The sequence below is a fragment of the Misgurnus anguillicaudatus genome, chromosome 8 (assembly GCF_027580225.2).
Source record: "Misgurnus anguillicaudatus chromosome 8, ASM2758022v2, whole genome shotgun sequence".
Lineage (NCBI taxonomy): Eukaryota > Metazoa > Chordata > Actinopteri > Cypriniformes > Cobitidae > Misgurnus > Misgurnus anguillicaudatus.
In genome coordinates this window covers 36390148-36409263 of record NC_073344.2, presented here as the reverse complement: position 1 = coordinate 36409263, position 19116 = coordinate 36390148, and the positions used below count along the sequence as shown (strand labels likewise).

General features: G+C 36.4%; 1 protein-coding gene across 1 annotated transcript; it reads right to left on the bottom strand.

The window, feature by feature from the left end:
- Positions 1–11862: 11862 nt before the first annotated feature.
- On the bottom strand, positions 11863–13626 carry cxcr4a (chemokine (C-X-C motif) receptor 4a). Its single transcript, XM_055212737.2, has 2 exons — positions 13481–13626; positions 11863–13341 (listed from the first exon to the last, which is right to left on the bottom strand). The coding sequence occupies exons 1-2, from the start codon at positions 13493–13495 to the stop codon at positions 12274–12276; spliced, it is 1083 nt and encodes a 360-aa protein (XP_055068712.1). The 5' UTR covers positions 13496–13626; the 3' UTR covers positions 11863–12273.
- Between the last annotated feature and the right edge of the window lie 5490 nt (positions 13627–19116).

The following is a 19116-nucleotide window of genomic DNA, read 5'->3' as shown; positions in this document are numbered from 1 at the left end:
TCGATTGATCTAAACAGGTTTAAAACGATGTTGATCTCTAAAGCTGATGCTGGAAATAAAGGAGGAAATAAAAAGAATTATGTTTAGCAATGTTTTAAGTTAAAATCGCATAATCTAATTTTGAAATTCGGAGCATCAAAGTTTGATTTAACTTGATTTCACATTGATTTCAATCTTTGACGTGACCTTACTCAGTTATTATTATTATCAAGATATCAAGGTTATATTTTCACAATGTTTTTAGATTATGTAGTATGATTTTATGAAAAAAGTAAATCACAAAAATGGGTTTTCAAAGGCTGGATCACATATTTGAAGGATACAAATGACAAAAAAGCTCCAGAAATTTTGAGGTGCCATGGCATGAAAATCTGACTTTTTCCATGTTTAAGTGCTATGATTGGGTCCCCAGTGCTTCTATCAACCTAGAAAATGTGAAAATGATTAACCCAGTAACTTAGTTTTGCTAAACCATTCTCTACAAGCATGAAAAAATAGGTTGTTGAATTTTGGCTCTTCTTATGATGTCATAAGGAGCTCTTATTATAATAATACCACCCCTTAATCTGCACTCTCCAACCACAGCACTGCCATTTAGTGCAGAGAAAAGCAAAATTAAGTTTTAATTGCAACAAACCACCATCATTGTGATCAGTGTTTGAATTTCATCAGCTAATTTGCATTTTAAAGGACACACCCAAAGCGGCACATTTTCCTGAGATACTGTACAACTGTTTGAAAATATGGTATATGAGGATGCAAAATTTTGAGAGAATCGCCTTTTAAAGTTGTCCAAATGAAGTCATTAGCAACTGCATCCCCTCACAAAAATATTTTTATTTATATTACTACCGTAGGAAATGTACAAAATATTTTCACAGAACGTAAAATTTACGTAATATCTTAATGATTTTTGGCATAAAAGAAAAATAGCTAATTTTGCACAATGTAATTTTAGTTTTGGTAAAACCATTCTCTGCAAGCATGTCAAAAAATAGGTCATTGAATTTTGGCTCCTCTTGTGATGTCTGAAGGAAATAATACCACCCTTTAATCTGCACTATCCAATCACGGCACTGCCATTTACTGCAGATATCAGCTCATTTACATTTTAAAGGACACATCCAAATACGGCACATTTTTGCTCACACCTACAAAGTGGCAATTTTAACATGCTGTAATAAATTATCTATGTGGTATTTTGAGCTACACTTCACATACATACTCTGGGGGACACCAAAGATTATATGACTTTCTTGGGAAATGTCCCCTTTAAGTAAAAAAACGTTTTTAAATATTTGTTACCAATTGAAGTAAGTTTTTATGTGGAGTAACTTTCACTTTTTTACTTGGTTTTGTGATTCAGGGTCACAATTACTTATATACCTATTCAACTTTTTGAAATTGTATAAAATTTGAATTGATACTAATTTGGTTTATAGGAGACAAAGGATTGTTTAAATATTTTTTTTTTTTTATTAAGCAAATCACGAATTTACAGTAATAAAAATTTAAGGAGGACATAAAACTGCACTGTAAAAAATGCAGCATTTTGTCAAATCAACATATATTTTTGTTACTTTAATATAAAAATTAAAAAAATTAATTTAAACTTGTTTTTATATGTTTGTTCATGTAAACTGTAAAAAATGATATCAAATCAACATATATTTTATGTTTGGCTACATTACCTTAACAAATTAAATTAAAACAATTTCAATTTGTTTTTATAAGTTATGCCAACTTATCACAAGGCAAAACTTAAAAATAGTGAGTTGAATTGACGTGCAAAACCAAGTTGTTTTAATGCAGCATTTTTTGGTAGAGATTTGGTCTGGGTTTGATTCTAAATAAGTGCATGGACTGATTAAATGAAATAAATACAATTTTGTGTATTTTGTGTCTACCAAATACATATTATATGTAAATATCCTCTCATGGCACTGGCAGCTGATACTTGTTCTTGGTCCGTCTGCGTGCTTTCAAACCTGTAAACACAAAGCCTTACTGATATCCCTTTCAATAGGCCTTTGTTTGAAGGACACAACAATCGAACAGTAAACACAGGAATTACAAAACAATAAGCATCCTCCGACTCTAACCTCCTTCTCATGCCACCTTTCCATTTTGACAGCTGGGTTCAGGAGCTGAGGAGGGGGAGACCTCCATCTTTCAACCCTCTCCCCTTCGTTTACTATACCACTACCCTTCCTTCTTTCTCTTTCTTCTCCTAAGCCCTCTCTTCCACGTCTGCTCGTGCGACTCGAGGGTGGACCGAAACAGGATGCCCGACAAAAAACAAGGCGCAAAAAGTAAACTTCCAGGTTCTATTTCTCTCTCTTCCTGATGGGAAGTCTTTTCTGAAGCAGTGGGAAAATGCAAACCTTCGCTCAGCATCTCAATGCCCCCATTCCTCTCAAGCTCTGCTTTCACAACCATTGTGTTACACTGACGAAAAAGGGAAATCGGGGGGTTCGATACTGTGTGGTTTGGAGCTAGAGGTGCAGAGATGATGTATACCTCATTGACCTCATTGGTTCTTGGTTTTGGTTTCGTGAGTTTTCGATGTGTGTGTGTGTATGAGTTATCTCTCAAAGGGGAGGTCAAATTAACTGCATGAATTGGATTTATGAGTGTTACAAGTTGAAGGCTTTTCAACATCAGGCCTGTTAGACAAAGCGTCTGACATAAGTGCTTCGGCGGGCAGCACTGAAGTCAAAAGTCAGAAGGTTAATGACCTTCGTGTGAACATTCGCCAAGAGAAACGTTTGCCTTGTCCATCTGCACTATATTAAAATTTCATACATTATAAACTCTTTGATGTTGAATCTTGACATTTTAAGATATGGTCCAGTGATCTTTGAACTCTTGACGAGTCAAAGTGTGTTCTGTTGGTAGAGGTTTATAGTGGCAGGGTGATATTTATATGAATTTTGTTTGGGATACTGTTGTTGTTATTATCATTTGAATGTAAGGAGTTTAGATGCAAAACCCTCTTAACAATTTTTTTTTGCAGAAGATTAAGCGTATTTAAAGCAAAGTACTTCACAAACATATAATACGTGCAGAAAGCATTCGGTCATATCATTATTTCATTTTTGAAGAGGTGACTTTTTATCTGACCTCTTCATATGTTTCTGATTGCTTGTCGAATAATGCTTAAAGGACATGTTCGGTATTTTACACTTAAAGCCCTGTTTTCAGATTGTTTATGATGAAATAGAAAGTTTTTGACTGAAATTTTGACATATGCGGCTGCCCCGAGAATTTTCGGGTGTTTGTGTTTCACCTCCCATCTCTACAATGGGTGTATAGGTGCACAGGAACAATCCTTCCTAAAATGCATTAAACTTTCATTTACAAAGACGTGAAACTCACTGAGTGGTCAGGGGTGTTCACTGATATGCTCACACAAAAATAGCTGCAAAAGATGCTTTCCAACAGCTGTTTTAGCATTCGTTGTAAACTTGTGGACAATCTGAAAACAGGGCTTTAAGTGTAAAATACCGAACTTGTCCTTTAAGAAAAGACATGATGTGCTCCTTCGTTTTCATGATTTTACATTTCTTTTGGTGTGTAAGTTTGTGTTAGTACATGTTAAGGATCGTTACTAGGGCTGTCACAATGATTGAATACTCGTCTCATTGCGATTATTTGACCTCATCGCAATGATTTCAGATCACCGCAATGATTGCACATCTCTTTAAAAAACACAAGGGGGAGCTGTAGGAATTGATTTTTGCAGCCACTACAGACATGTGCGGTCCAATCTAATATGACCTTAGAAGGATTGGCTACTATTTAAGTCCTGGTATAGTTTATTTTGATTGCATTTTTTTATTTTCATTTTTTTCAGACACTTTATTTTGTTTATTTCTTATGAAGAATTTTCAGTTTTTGAAAGATATATTCATTAAATTATTACTTTTAAATATGTGATGTGATGATATTAATATTCACTGGCAGGTAAACCTTGCAAAAGATTTTAAAAATTACAACAATGTGTGAAAATTATTTAATAAACAAACAAAAAATGTATGAGAATTAAATGTCAATGCAATAAAACAGACAATTAATCGTCAAAGCACTAAAACAGGCAATTAATCGTTGTAATCGCCACAAATTATTAGACAATCAACCACCAGCCAAATTTCTTAATCGTGACAACCCTTATTGTTACAAATCCCTACGATGACGCGTAAAATTGTCACACAGGCAAACACAATGTAAATGTTCTGGGATCGCTCCCGGAAAGAGGACCTAGTAACATTCCCATAACATTCCCGGAAAACCCCCTGTGTGAACAAGACGCAGAAACAATGCCGTAGTGAGGACGCGCTTGTCATCACAACAATAACTTTATTGTTGTGATGACAAGCGCGTCCTCACTACGCGTCATCGTAGGGATGTAGTCCAGCTCTTTAAAATGAGGGATTTACTTGCAGATTAACATTCACGATGAGAAATGTCTGCAAACTGGACTGAAGCAGAGATCAGGGAGCTTGTCACTTTCCACGCTGAAGCTGAGATCATTCAGCAACATAGCGTGTCTCCCGCTCATGAGCTTATAATAAACAAAAATACACACGCATCATCGCAACAAGATATATCATCAGCTCTTTAAAACGGGGGTTTTAAATTCACATTAGCAATCACGATGAGAAATGCTAGCAAACTGGACTGAAGCAGAGATCAGGGAGCTGGTCACTTTCACTTTGAAGTTGGGATCATTCACCAGCATACTTGAACAGCCGGTCATGTGCTCCTTTATAATCTTATCATAAACAAAAATGCACACGCATGGTTTCTGAACAGAGAAATAACAGATAATAAGCAAACTTCAGACGATGCAGAGAAAAAAAAACAAGTGCAGGACTTTTAAAACATTGCATGTCTTTTAGGCATCTTTACGGCATCTGCATGAACGCACACAGAAAGATTCAGAAAAATCATTGGCAGTGTGAATGAACCAAAAATCAAACGATCCCGGACAAATCCCAGATGCATTTTCTGTGTATTTTCCGTAATGTCTGTGTGAAACTGCTTAATTCAACTTATGTAATAGATGTAAACTTTTAAAAATTAAGGTCCTAAAAATGGTTCTTCTTGTGATGCCATAGAAGGAACATTATTGGTTCCGCAAAAAATTTTTTGTAGAAGAACAATTTTCTTTATAGACGCTTTTAGCAGTAACAACATAAACACGTAACTTCCGGTAAACTCTGTATAAGAATAAATAAGAACAAAGACCATTAAAGGGACTGTAAGTAGGATTTTAAGTGTTTTATTAATCAAAATCAATGTCTTTATTCATGAATATGTCTTTGTTGGTGTCAAATGACCTCTGCCAGTGATCTGACTTTTCTTTGTAAGCTTAGAATTTCTCCTCTTTACTTACATTAAACGGGTAAGTCCAAGGAGGCATCCATATCGTTCCGCTGTATTGATAAACTATAATAACATAGAGGGACAAAAAGCACTAGCCTACCAACGTGGTTCCACAACGTGTTTTCATTCAGAACACGTGAACCAGCTGCAACAGAAAAGGAGATCAGTGATTACATAACGGCTACCTTAGTTGCAACACACATTTGGAAAGGCGAGGCGCTAGAGAGCACTGTTCTTTGAATGCAAAATACAATTTCACCACTAGATTGATTACCTAGGAAACCAAAACATTTGTTATTTTCGACTAGGTATTTGTTCACGAGTTCAGTTTAGCAACTTAGTCAGAGCATTAAAAAAACTGAAACCGGAAGTAAAGTTCAGACCAGATGCAAATTGCGTCACCGCACGTGCGTCTGATGAAACCGTTTATATTGTCTGTACAACCATTTCCATTACAAACCTTTTGTGTCCCAGAAAAATGATTTGTGGATGTTAAACGTTCTCTGTGGAACCAGACAGCATGTCAAAGTTTATTTTAATAGCGTATGTGTCAGCTATGACTATTCAGCTGCGTGTGTATAGAGGAAATTTGAATCTGGTGGGCAATAACATTAGTTGTGTGTAGACCCATATGAGGAAATGCATATGTTTTTGTGTTTTTGGGTATTCCCACAAGAGATGCCAACAGTGTTAGAAGGACTGCAGGTGGAGGAAGCGTTGAATGTAAGTGAGCCCACTGTTATTGCAACAGGTGCCCAAGCACCTGCCCGTCTGTCATTACACTGAGTTTGTGCACGTGTATGTATAAGTGTGTGTTCGCGTGTGTTAATAAAAAGCCCTCTATCAGTTGACATAAATTCTCTTTAGATCCTCTTTAAAAGCATATCATGTTTCTTAGTAAAATAAAAGGCGTGAAAAATCTAGGTAACCTTAGCTTACAAAATGACTTCTAATTATTAATGATGTAAACAAATAAGCGGAAATCAATTTGTCTAATTTAGCATATCACGGAAAATTGATATGTCATGGGTCTTAAACTTGACGCTCACAAACACATCCACATCCACATTCACCACGTCTAATCCCATCATTCATCTACAGCCTTTAAAAGGGGCAGCTGCCCTCCCTCAAAGCGTACACATCCCCCAAGATCATATTTCCAGCCATAGCCCTGGGTGACAGTCTAGGCCGGGGCTCGTGTTTGTCCAAGAATATTTAAGCTTTGCAGAGGGACGATAAAGATTCCCATGGTTTGATCCAGCAAAAATAGCCCACTAAAGATTCCTTCAAAGAGCAGCGCCGACGTTCGGCTTATCTTTGACAGAAACATGAGTTAATCAAACCCAATCAGAATTCCAGTGTAAAAAGAGGAAATTTAACTACTGATCTTATGCCAACACAAATGAGGTGGGTGTGACTGCTTTTTTTAGAAGATAACACAGTTTGTCTCTGTTGGCAGCTCAAAACAGTATTACGGTAAATACGTTTTTTTTTGTTTTTTTTTTTCTTTAGACGTAACAGCTATTTTTTCTTATTTTGTGACAGACTCGCTTCCAAAGTCAAACAGCATATTCACTCAAAGACAAACAGCTGTCTCCTTAAAACAACAAAACACTTTACAACGGCAACTAAATCATATCAGTACACTGGCCACACTGTAAAAAACGATGGTTCAACTTAAAAAGTATGTTACCTTGTTGCTTTAAAGGGATAGTTCACCCAAAAATGAAATTCTGTCATCATTTACTTACTCTAACCTGTATAAATTTTGTTGTTCTGATGAACACAAAGGAAGATATTTAGAGAAATGTTTATTACCAAAGCATTCGTAGACCCCATTTACTTCCATAGTATTCTTTTTTTCTACTATGGCAGTGAATGGGGTCCACAAACAGTTCTCAAAATATTTTCATTTGTGTTCATCAAAACAAAGAAATGTATACAGGTTTGTAACAACATTAGGGTGAGTAAATGATGACAGATTTTTTTTTTTTTTGGGGCTGAACTATCCCTTTAAAATTTTGCCTTAAAAATAAAAAATCTTTAAACAAATTTTTGATCAACTAATACTTTTAAGTTGAACAAACTAAACATTTTATTGCAACAAAGTAACTTACTTTTTTACTTTTTGTTAACTAACAAATATTTTTTACAGTGCATTTAGACAGTTTGCAAGATGCAAGACAATGTAAAGACAATTTTTTAAAAAAATTATTATTATTATTGTTATTATTAAAATTATTACTTATTACACTTTAAAAACATTCAATCTTTGATTGGGTAAAATAAGTACAGAATAAATTATAATTATTACTATTATTATAATTAATAATAATAATGACTTCAATAAATTCAAAATTATATAATGTAAGCCTTAATTTTAATCACAAACATAACATCGCATAACATCCATACATGTATTTATCATGCATGGGGCTTTTCTCATGGCTCCGTGTGGAAAAGTGAAGAGTGTTATCGTATATCAGCTGTTATCTCTATAGCCTGCTGAAATGTGGCATTGTTGTTATTGAGAGAAAAATGTAAAGTGGGTTGCAGTCAGACCCCGGTAAGTATTTTTACAGCGGGAGCTTCTGTCCCTGCGGATTTGCCGCAGGAAACTGCCTTCCAAACAGCCACTTCCCCTAAAATAACACCCACATTTATCCGTTTATCGCACAACAGACTCTTGGGTGGTGAAGTGTGATAGTGTTACGGTGCGTGTTCTATCTGGCTTATGTGTAATTCGAGAATTTAATATCATACATGTGCACGATAATGCCGGGTTCGTTCAGGTGTGATGTATTTATGCTGTTCCACAAAACAACTATTAAACATGTGTTAAACCGCTTACCGATACAGTAGCATTTGTTTGCTCATTGTCCGAGCCCCAGGAACTGTGATTCATTTGTAAATGATCTTGGTTTTACTGACCTCTCTGGCTCCAGTCCTTTTGGGTAAACATGCTAAGGTTTTGGGGGTCACCGGGGTCGTAAAGTGTCTATATGCCCCACCGGGGTCAATGCAGTGGGACCTAAGAGTGACCGCTAATAGTCTCAGACATGATCTCCTTCCTGCGCTATGGATGTCAATAGCTTTACCCTCTAACCCTCACACTGCTTGTAAGTGGAAAAACACATGCAGAGCTTTGAAACCTGGCCTGCGGTGAAGTTTGTGGAAAAATATTTGGGATTTGGAGACGGAATTGATTCGATATTCAGTTTGTATCTAAATCGATACTCACATGAGAGGTATTGATTGGCAGCTAGAAGAGTGAGATTAACAGCAATAAATGACCGGCTCTTAAGGAATGTTCACTGACCACTTTCCATTCTTACAGCCCCCCCGGGGAAACAGATGCCTGATGGGACACTTAACACTCTCAGACATGCAAATCTTTCACACTCTACATTAGGGCCCATTACTGTGATTCAACGGGCTCTACGGTCCCTGGTGTTAGTCCGCATTGTCCTTACGCGCGGATTTCGATTGTCAATGGGTCGACCCTGACGCATTTCCACCTCTTAAAGTGGGGGCCTGGCTACCAGCTTTTGCAATGCAGAGGTCACGGACTCTTGTTTCCTACGGCTGTGCATTGCTGTAGTGCACTATTGCCTTGTAAAGACCTCCCATGGTGTTATTACGGCTCATCTTCATCCCATTCAAACTAAATGCATAACGAGTAATACATGGAGGTTTCGTGTGCAAACATTCAAAGAAAAAGGTTTAGAAGTGGTCTTATGTTTAGCATTGTTTCGGTTTGCTGTGCAGAAGCGTGTAGGTGCACTTCGCTATATGGGTGATTCTCACGAAAACTTAGTTTTAAACATGTCAAGCATGAAAATGTAAAAATTGCTTAAATTTACTTTTTTTCCCACCAGACATTGAAAAACAAAGTCTGGAGTAAATGGGAACATTAATTTAAAAACTTTTACTTATCATTTAACACTTTTTGTAACATAATTTAAAAAATTAGTCCTAAAAAATCTCATTACCGCAACAATCAGAAAACATCAACACTGACGTATTTTCAAAATGACATGACAAACCTGAAAGAACATAATTTGGAGATTCTGCACATGCATTTAAAATCAAAGTATTATGCTTCTATTAATTAAATTAACATTTAATAAGCATCTGTTGCGGTAATGATAATCAAAATGTCGTGTAAGCATTCTGACAAGACAATATTTCAAATTAACTGTAAAAAAAATGATCTTACCTGGTAGCCATCTTGAAGTAACTGGTCCATGTGCTTGGTCACTCAAAATCAAACTTTATTAAAATGATGTATGTGTGCTTAAACTGTTCTCAAAAAGTGTTGCGGAGGATGAGAACATCAGGCATGGACACATCATTTTCCTAATTTTTCTTCATTAATATTATACATGAATATTCAGTAAATATTTTTTCTGTCATCTAGCAAAACATCCATTTATTTTTTTTCTTAATATTTTTGTGTTAATTTGATTAAATTACAACATAACGCATGTTCAAACACAGCTGGACACATTGCAGTAATTCAATTTCAGCAGAAAATGAGATAAAATTTCCAATTATAAATTCTTATTTTGAAATCACACATTGTGCAAGGTAAAACACAGTATTGTGTTAATTCTGATGCTTTTTAATGTTACTATATTACACATTTTAAAGCTAAAATCATTAGTGCCGTGGTGTTTCAATGGTTTCGTGAGAATCACCATATATGCCTGTGTGTATACTACGAAAGTTTTCAACAGTGTATACATGATCTTAAATAGCTTCTAGAGGGCATTACTACATTAAAAATTAAGATCAATTTACACCAATCATTGTGTTCAAAAGTTTACATACCCCTGGCTCCTAGCATCTTAGTATTGCCTTATTAAGCATCAGTAAATGTTTGTATCATACATCACTATTGAAAGTGGCCAAATATGCAGATGATGCTGAAAAAGCAAACACAAAGGAGCTGGTGCTTTAGTGGCTCTGATATGTACATTTTGAACAGGGTTATTTTTGAAAATCCACTTATTGTGTGGACTATATGCAAACATCTGTTATGTGAAGTAGTCATTCCAATGGAGAACTGAATAAAAAAGAAACTTCAGTTTATATTTCTTGAAAACAAACATTTTGCAAATGCTTGTAAGCTTAATTGTAGGCCTATATATGGGGAGGAGGGAACCACCCAAAATTTTTAACACTATAAAAAAAATGCAGCAACAAGTTGATTTTGCAAGTCAATTCAACCTACGTTTGGGCCTGTGACACATCACATAGCTTATGAAAACAAGTTGTCATTGTTTAATTTGTTAAAGGGATAGTAAATCCAAAAATGAAAATTCTGTCATAATTTTCTCATCCTCATGCTGTTCTAAAGCACACATCTGATTGTAACCATTAACTTTCATAGTACGAAGACAAATATTATAGAAGTATTGTGATAAATGATGAAGAAGATATTTTATTAAATTATGGTAAGCACAGAGTTGACGGTACCTATTGAATTCCATTGTTTTTGTTTTTTCTACTATGGAAGTCAATGGTTAAAGTCAGCTGTGTGCTTATCATCATTTATCAAAATATCTTCTTTTGTGTTCATCAGAAGAAATAAATTCATACAGGTTTAGAAAAACACGAGGGTAAGAAAATTATGACAGAATTTTCATTTTTAGGTGAACTATCCCTTTAATTTATAGTAACATAAAAATATATGTTGATTTGACAGAAATTGTGCATTTTTATTATTTATATTAATAAAAAGTATATAAATGAAAGTTTTCCTTTTAAAAAATAACTTTTCTACAAGCCTTCTATAATGTAGCATAAATGTGTGGTAAAAAATTATCTGGTTTGACAGGTTTTTCTACAGAATTATGCTCTACTGAAAATCTGATCGTAAACGCACATGTCCTCACAACCCGAACTGCAGGATTTTACCTAGACTACCTCAACACGTCATGTTGAAAAGTTTTCTTGTTCTTAATGACTCATATGTGGGATGTTTAGGATTATTAATCTGTGACATACGCATGGTGACTGTGTAATGTAGCCTAATAAACACAATCCCTTTGAATTAAAAGGACATTTGTGAAAAAATAACGAAACATGAATGTGGGAGATCATAGAAAGAAATGAAAGTTATTAAATGATAACAACTTTATAAATGTTTGCATTTACAACGTTTTTTTTTGTGTGTGTGTTTTCGGTTCTGCTGTTTATTTTGTCAAAAACTGAAAACGTTTACCTCTCAGGGAATCCCCAGTCTTGTGTATGCGTCAGACGTGAGGTTATCATCACATGGGGGACTATAATCACTGTACTTTTTACACTACATGCTTGGCTAGCTTTTGATAAGAGTACTTAACAAACTTAGTGGCATCCCTAGAGTAAAAGTGTTTTCCACTACATGTCACACAGTGTTGTTGAAAGTACGAAACTTGCTTTGCATAACCAAAACCATGCGTGCAAACACACAAATGACGTAAAATCTTGAGTATCAAAACATTTATTGCAAAGACTTCACATAGCAAAAACAACTTTTGGACCTGAAAAGACCCAAACATGCATCAATTCAGTCTATGTTTGACCTAACCTGTAATAAATAATTGCAATGGTCTACATACGTAAGTGCAGAAAGGAATCAGTTCAAAACCATTTATATACATGATATGTACAGTAAACGTTATGCACACCATATCAACAATTAATGTCCACTATACCTCTTCTCACTATGAAGAGATTTTACAGTAATACTGAAGCAAAATTCAGTATGTAGCTCATACTGACTGTCATATTTACATTCTAGCAATGCAGCAATCAGGCTCAACCTGATTGTTTTCACGTAAAGCGTAAAAAAGTTCATATCAACAGGAAAAAGTCACTGTCCAAATGGTGTCTGTGTTAACTAGATTGAAAGCTGGAGGATTCGGACTCTGTGGATACAGATGACATCCCACCTCTCTTCTTAGGCAGAATTTTCAGACTGGACCCCCGGCTTGGGGAGAGAGCACTGCGGGCGGACTTCTTGAACTTTACCCCCAGAAAAGCGTACAGGATCGGGTTAAGGCAGCAGTGAAAGTACGCCAGAGCCTCCGTCACGAAGATCCACTTCTGTAGCCCCTGCTCCAGCTCGCAACTATGAGGAATCACCTCGAGCATCATCAGCGTGTCCAGCAGGATCCCACCGCAGTACGGCAACCAGCAGACGAAAAAGCAGACGATGAGAACAACGGTGGTTTTCAGGGCTTTGCGCTTCTGCGTTCCCTTGGAGCCGCGCGACAGCTTGGAGATGATGATGCAGTAGCAGACGAGAATCACGAGACCGGGCAGCACGAAGCCCACCAGGATGTGCTGAAAGCGGAACGTGACCACCCATGTGACGTAGGAGTCCTGCGGGTAGATGCGCTCGCAGAAGGTCCGGATGGAGCTGCTCTCCGCCTTGGCGAACACGAGGTCCGGTACCGTGAGGAGCGCCGCGGGGAGCCACACGCCCACGTAGATGATGCGATTGGCCAGAAGTTTCCTCGGACCTTGGCTGTTGGTGGCGCGCACCACGGCGAGGTACCGGTCCAAACTGATGAAGGCGAGGATGAGCACGCTGCTGTATAAGTTAACCGTGTAAATCATGTGCACGGCCACGCACATGAACCCGCCGAAGTACCAGTCTTTGGCCGCGTCCACGGCCCAGAACGGCAGGGTGAGCACGAACAGAAGGTCCGCCACCGAGAGATGCAAGCGGTACTTGTCTGTCATGGTGCGGGATTTTCTCTGGCAACCCATCACCAGAACCACAAATCCGTTCCCGATCAAGCCCAAAACAAATATGATTCCGTACACGGTGGGAAGAAAGATCCGCTGGAACTCGTGGCTGACTTCCACGTCGCACGGGGCATCGAGGTTAGCACCGATGTCACCCGAACCGAACTCTGAGCTGTTGTCAGATGATAAATCATCCTCGAAGAAGATGTGCTGCAGGGAAAGTAAACAAAGTTTAGTATCAAATCAATGTAAAGTGCGTAACTGTTTCTTTACCTCAGTTGGTAGCAGCGAATAAAATAAATAAATAGGCCTAAAAGAGACTGCAAAATGCATGAATATAAACACTTACTTCGTAATATGCCATCTTGAAAACACAATCCAACGTTGTTAGTCACCTCCGACTCTACACTGACTTTGTCAGCCTCAGAGGGTTTTAAATACCCCTCTCAAGCGCCGGAGCTCCGCCCCCTCACACGCGCAACATCAACCGCAGCGTCGCGCGCACTGTGATCGCGCTCAGAGAACAGGTAGCGCATCTGGACCGTCTTCCGCAAACACTCTTTTCCTGTTTACGTGTTTCAAATCTGTGTCGAAAACAGCCTTTAGTTGTCCCACGACTGAAATCAGTGTTTTTTAATAAATGCCTTAAACAAAACCAGTGTATTTATCCCAGGTTATCTTCCAAGTATATTTTAATAGTAAACTGGAGTAAAATATACATTTCTTTAACCCTATATTAGTAAATAATAAAGTTTGCTGCAGTATTCAGAGCAGTTTATCAATATACGTATGCTATACAATAACAAAGTTTAGTACTATAATTTAGGCTTTTACCCAAATTTACTTTAGCAAATACTAAAGTATATATAGTTTTCAGGGCACATTATCTATTTACTATAGTTAATCTTACAAAATAGCATATTTTAACAAAGTGTAGTAATTGCTATAACATGCTACAGTACAATTTAAGCCTATAGTAAATATTAAAGTATACTACATTATTTATTCATGTGGGATGGTGGCCTGCATAATATCCCTAACTTGGTTAATTTGCATGTATGCGTTTTTCCAAAGCAATTTAAGCATCTCTGTGATCAAACCCATGCATTGCTAAAACAGTTGAACTACAGGAACACTAAATATGATTCGGGATTACTTTGACAATAACAAGAAGCCTAAAGTCGTGTGTGGAGTGTCATGGATGACAATCTGTTGAATGTTTATAGTGATTTGAAATTCCCAGCGAAGTGGCTCACTCACTAAAACCCTTAAAACACTTTGAAATGTCATTCAACCAGATGCTTCAGTTAAGATCTAAAGATTACACACAGCATACTTGTAAATGGTGAATGCATACACTAGCCTTCTCTTTTTGTAAATAAATTCAATTTAATTCAATTCAATTAAAAGAATAGGGAGGATCAGTTTTTTGAGGACACACACACACACACACTATATGTTAATCTCTTAAAGTGCTCCGAGCTGTTTATGTTTTGCATACGCTGAATGGCTTTTTATCACATGAAAAAGGTGCTAATGTGTTGACCATCAGATAAATTTAAAGAGACAGCCTGAGTTTTCACAGATCGTTCGCTTTTTTCTATAGTTAAATCTTACAAAAACACAAGACTTCTTTAAAAAACCGGGATATGTCAGTCATATGCATGCATATAGATGCATGAAGACCATCAACTAATTTCTCTCACAATACCTGCCACTCACAACTCCAATATTCCAATGTCATGGATGCCAGTTAGGCATACAAAGCATGACCGGGACACCTGGCTGAAATAAGAGGTCAGACCTATATGGTTGTAGGGAGGAAGGGCTGTTCTCAAATACAAAAACCCTTTGGCAAAGTGTGTGTGTATATATGCTCCTTCCTTTGGGAGAACATGTGTTCTCACCTGCCCCCATCAGCTAAGAAAGATGGGTTCCTGAAGTCAGCCTCTCAAACTGGCAGAATGTGTTGTAAGGTGATCCACGTGTGTGTGTGTTTGTGTTCATCCTATACTCTAAATATGTATATTGATCTATAAAGAAACATTACCGCACCTAATTATTTTATCGGAACTAGTAATGAAATACAAACATAAACATCATTAATCTCTCAGTCAATGTATAAAATCTTAAATCTTAATAAGTTTTTATCTCAAGAGTTTTTCCACAGGTACATTGGCACCGTTTGTACATGTGTTCATGTGTGGTTGTGTGTGTGGGCCGATGAAAGAGAGCTGGTGCAGTAAGACACAAACTGAACCTCTTTAATGTCTACAGAGGTGTCTAGGCAGTATATGAGAGGAATGGATGTTTTCATCACATCTTAAGCTGGTGTCAGTACAGCAGAACATCTACTCATCCATAAACATTTGATTTTCACTTCCTGTTGTGGGGCAACAAAGTTTCGATTGCAGTGAATAGGAAGGTGACCGTTGGTATGATGATAGCAGTTTGGAGACAGCTGTCCTTAGTGTTCTTATTGAAAGAAAAGAAAGACTACTCTGTTCGTGCAAGTGTAATTTGTGTAAGATGAAGGGCGATATGTATATCTGAAAACATTTTTATGAAAGAAATTACTGGTGTTATTGTTCCCGTTTGGATACACGCCAGTGCATATGTGTAGCTCATGATTCATTGAATTTACTCAATTTTTTAAGGTAAGTGCTTGCAATCAATTTATTTAAGCTACATTTAAACAAAAAAGATTAGTAAAGTAAAATATAAAACTTTTGTTTAAATGTAGCTTAAATAAATTGATTGCAACCACTTACATTAAAAAAATTTTGTAAATTCAATTAATCATTTTTTTTCAGTGAATTTTGTAAGAGGCATTCATTCAAACAGAAAGGAAATGTGTCATATTTGTGTGCTAAGAAGATGAATGCAACATTAAAAAAAAGAAATGAATTTTTGATGATTAAGTTGGATGACTGCTCCTGTATAGCTGAGTTAAGCATTGCGTAAGCGGCACAAAAAGTCACGTGTTTGAACCTTGGGAACACACATACTGATAAAAACATATAGATTGTAATAGGCTGTAGTCGCTTTGGACAACAACATCTGCAAAATGCATAATGTAATAACTATTGTATCTAATGTGTTTGCTAAAAACATTGTGCACTGAAAAAAATGATTCAATAAATTTATTTAAGCAACATTTAAAGAAAAGTTTTTGGTTTTGTTTTGTATTTCACATTTTTTTGTTTAAATGTAGCTTAAATAAATTGATTGCGACCACTTACCTTAAGAAATTTAGTAAATAGAATGAATCATTTTTATTGTGTGTTACTGCACTGCATTAGCAATGCAAAAGGTTGTGGGTTTGAATCCCAGAAAACAGACATTAAATATACACACAAAAAAATGATTCATTCAATTTACTCAATTTTTGAAGGTAAGTGGTCGCCATAAGTTTACTTAAGCTACTGTAAAATGTGTTTCTGTGCCTTAGTAGATTTAACTAAATAAAATGAGTAAACTGTGTTACAATTTTTTTTTAATTAATCAAAATATGAGTTAAAATAACTTAACTATTTGAATAATTTGAGTAATTCTAAATGAACACATCATTGAGTAAATTCAACTTCATTTTATCATGTATAATCCACTTAAATTTGTAAGAAGGAAATTAACTTAATAATTTTGTGTTGAAACTACGTGATTTTATTATTAAACATAACTAACTAGGCAGTGGGCTCGTTCCCAGCATGCTTTGCACGGGACTGCATTTGAAGATTATAATTTGAATTTAAACTCTATTTTAGGTGTTTTTAACTAAAAAGAAAGATTTGTTAGTTTTTAATGTTCATTTATCTTCGAGATTTGGAAGAGTTTCTGTTTCTTCGTTTGAGTTTTGTAGTTACCATCGTTCAGAAGACGTACTTGTGCATAGACTGCATACTGAAGTATGTCGCGCTTTACAGCTGCCCAAAACTAAACTGGGTGGTCGCATTGATTGAAATATGAAGAAATATTAAGTCTAAATCAATGTTTATGGAAACAACAACAAACCATAAAAAAAGTTACCTGTACCAAGAAAAGTAAATTAAACTAACAGAGTAATACTAGAACTATTAGTTAACTAAGCTTAATTTTGTTGCACTTGTATTAGGTAATATTACAGTGTTTACTTAAAAAGGTTGCAAGCTGACTCAACCTAAAACTTCCCATCCAATCACTTTCCTCACTTTTTATAAGTTAGATCTAGGTATTACTTTTTACAGTGTACATTTAAAAAAAATAGAAAAAAACTGTTGTTTAAATGTAGCTCAAATAAATTGATTGCAACCACTTACCTTAAAAAATTGAGTAAATTGAATTAAAAATTTGTTTAGTGTAAATGTATGGCTTGAATGTACTGTAAATCACTTCGGATAAAAGTAAGTCACGTCAGCCAGATGTGTAAATGTGGATAACATTTACATTTCTTTAGCCCATTTCTTCACATCTGCAAATCATTTGTAAATTCTGTCATCATCTATCCAACCTCAAAAGTTGACTTGACTTTATCCTCTGTAGAATACAAAAATTGATTGTAAATAAGTCATTTTTTTGACATTTTTGTTCAGGCACAATTTGCATGATTTTGCATAAAAAAGATGATGTATTCGCTTGGAGATTTGTAGCTGCTCTTGAAGCAATCAAAAGCTGTGCCAATTACAATATCTTATATAGAACTTTTTTTTACTCAGCATACAAACTGGTTTATATTTAAAAATCTTTATAAATTAAGCTCATTCTTGATGTCTATGTGAACCAAAAGGCTTTACACTGCATACAATGTGCACAACTACAATTTTTTTTAAATCCCTGCCACAGACACACTCTTCCACAGGGTTTCCTCCCTTTTCCACGGAGCATGACAATAGCCCTCGGGACAGGGCAGAGAGATTCTGATAAGGATACAATAGGTCTGATGAATCCAGATAAGGATTTAGCCTTTCTGAGAATCATTAGGCTATCTGCATGGATGTATGTGTGTGTCTTTCTTCCTATCCACTTTATCTACTAATAACGATTAAAACAGAGATTCATTTAAAGGGTAAAGATTCAGATAACAACACGCTGAAGCTCAGCTTTTCTCTGGAGTGTGTTGAAAAGAGAGATTGTGCTCTATTTGCTCCATTGCTATTGACGGCACGGTGGTGCCTTGAAGTCTATACGGTGGCCAGCCTTTAGGCGACAGAGAACAAATCACTGCTTGGCCACCCCATTCACAGAGGTGAGCAGAGACGGGGGGAGAAAGAAAAGGTAGTATTAGGGTAAGAGGAGACACCTGTTTGAGTAGCCCAATGTCCACGCTCTCTTCTTTCTCTCTTTCATCCCAACTTGTCTGATTGTGGAGACAGCTGAAAAGTCTGTTATGAAAGGAAACGATGTCAGTGACCGACCCTTATTAATTAAAAAGCCATTCGAGACCAAAGCATTGCCTGCAGCGTTGATTTATACCGAGTTACTAAACCAGTACAGACACTGGTCACAAGTAAATAGGAGATCATTTGAATACTTACAAACCAAAAACATTTTAAGCTGATTTACTTTATATTATGATGATAATAGCAAAATTGTTTCTATTTCTGCTGGCTAGAAATCTGACTCTGAAATTGTGCTGCAGGTCTTTGAGAGGATTAGATGGGCTGATCTGAGCACTGATATGGACCCTCCTGTCTATCCATTTGCATCCTTTTTCGATGGACTTTCACTCTTCTGTGTGTATATGTGTGAGATGGGGGGTGGGTACTGCATGGTAAACGGCTAGTGCACTTTAAAGGTACGTACTCGGTTTAACGGCCACACATAATGTTACATTTCATACGTCCGGGTGGGGTAATTTCCTTTATAGACGTTTGACTCATTTTTGCACTACACGGTTTGGTCTCCTCCTATGTCTTGTGGTTGGCTTATTGATCGAGAGCCACTCCTAAAGTGAAAGGGCAACTCCTTCACAGAGTGCATGTCTGGAAACTGCAACAATTTATGATGTGA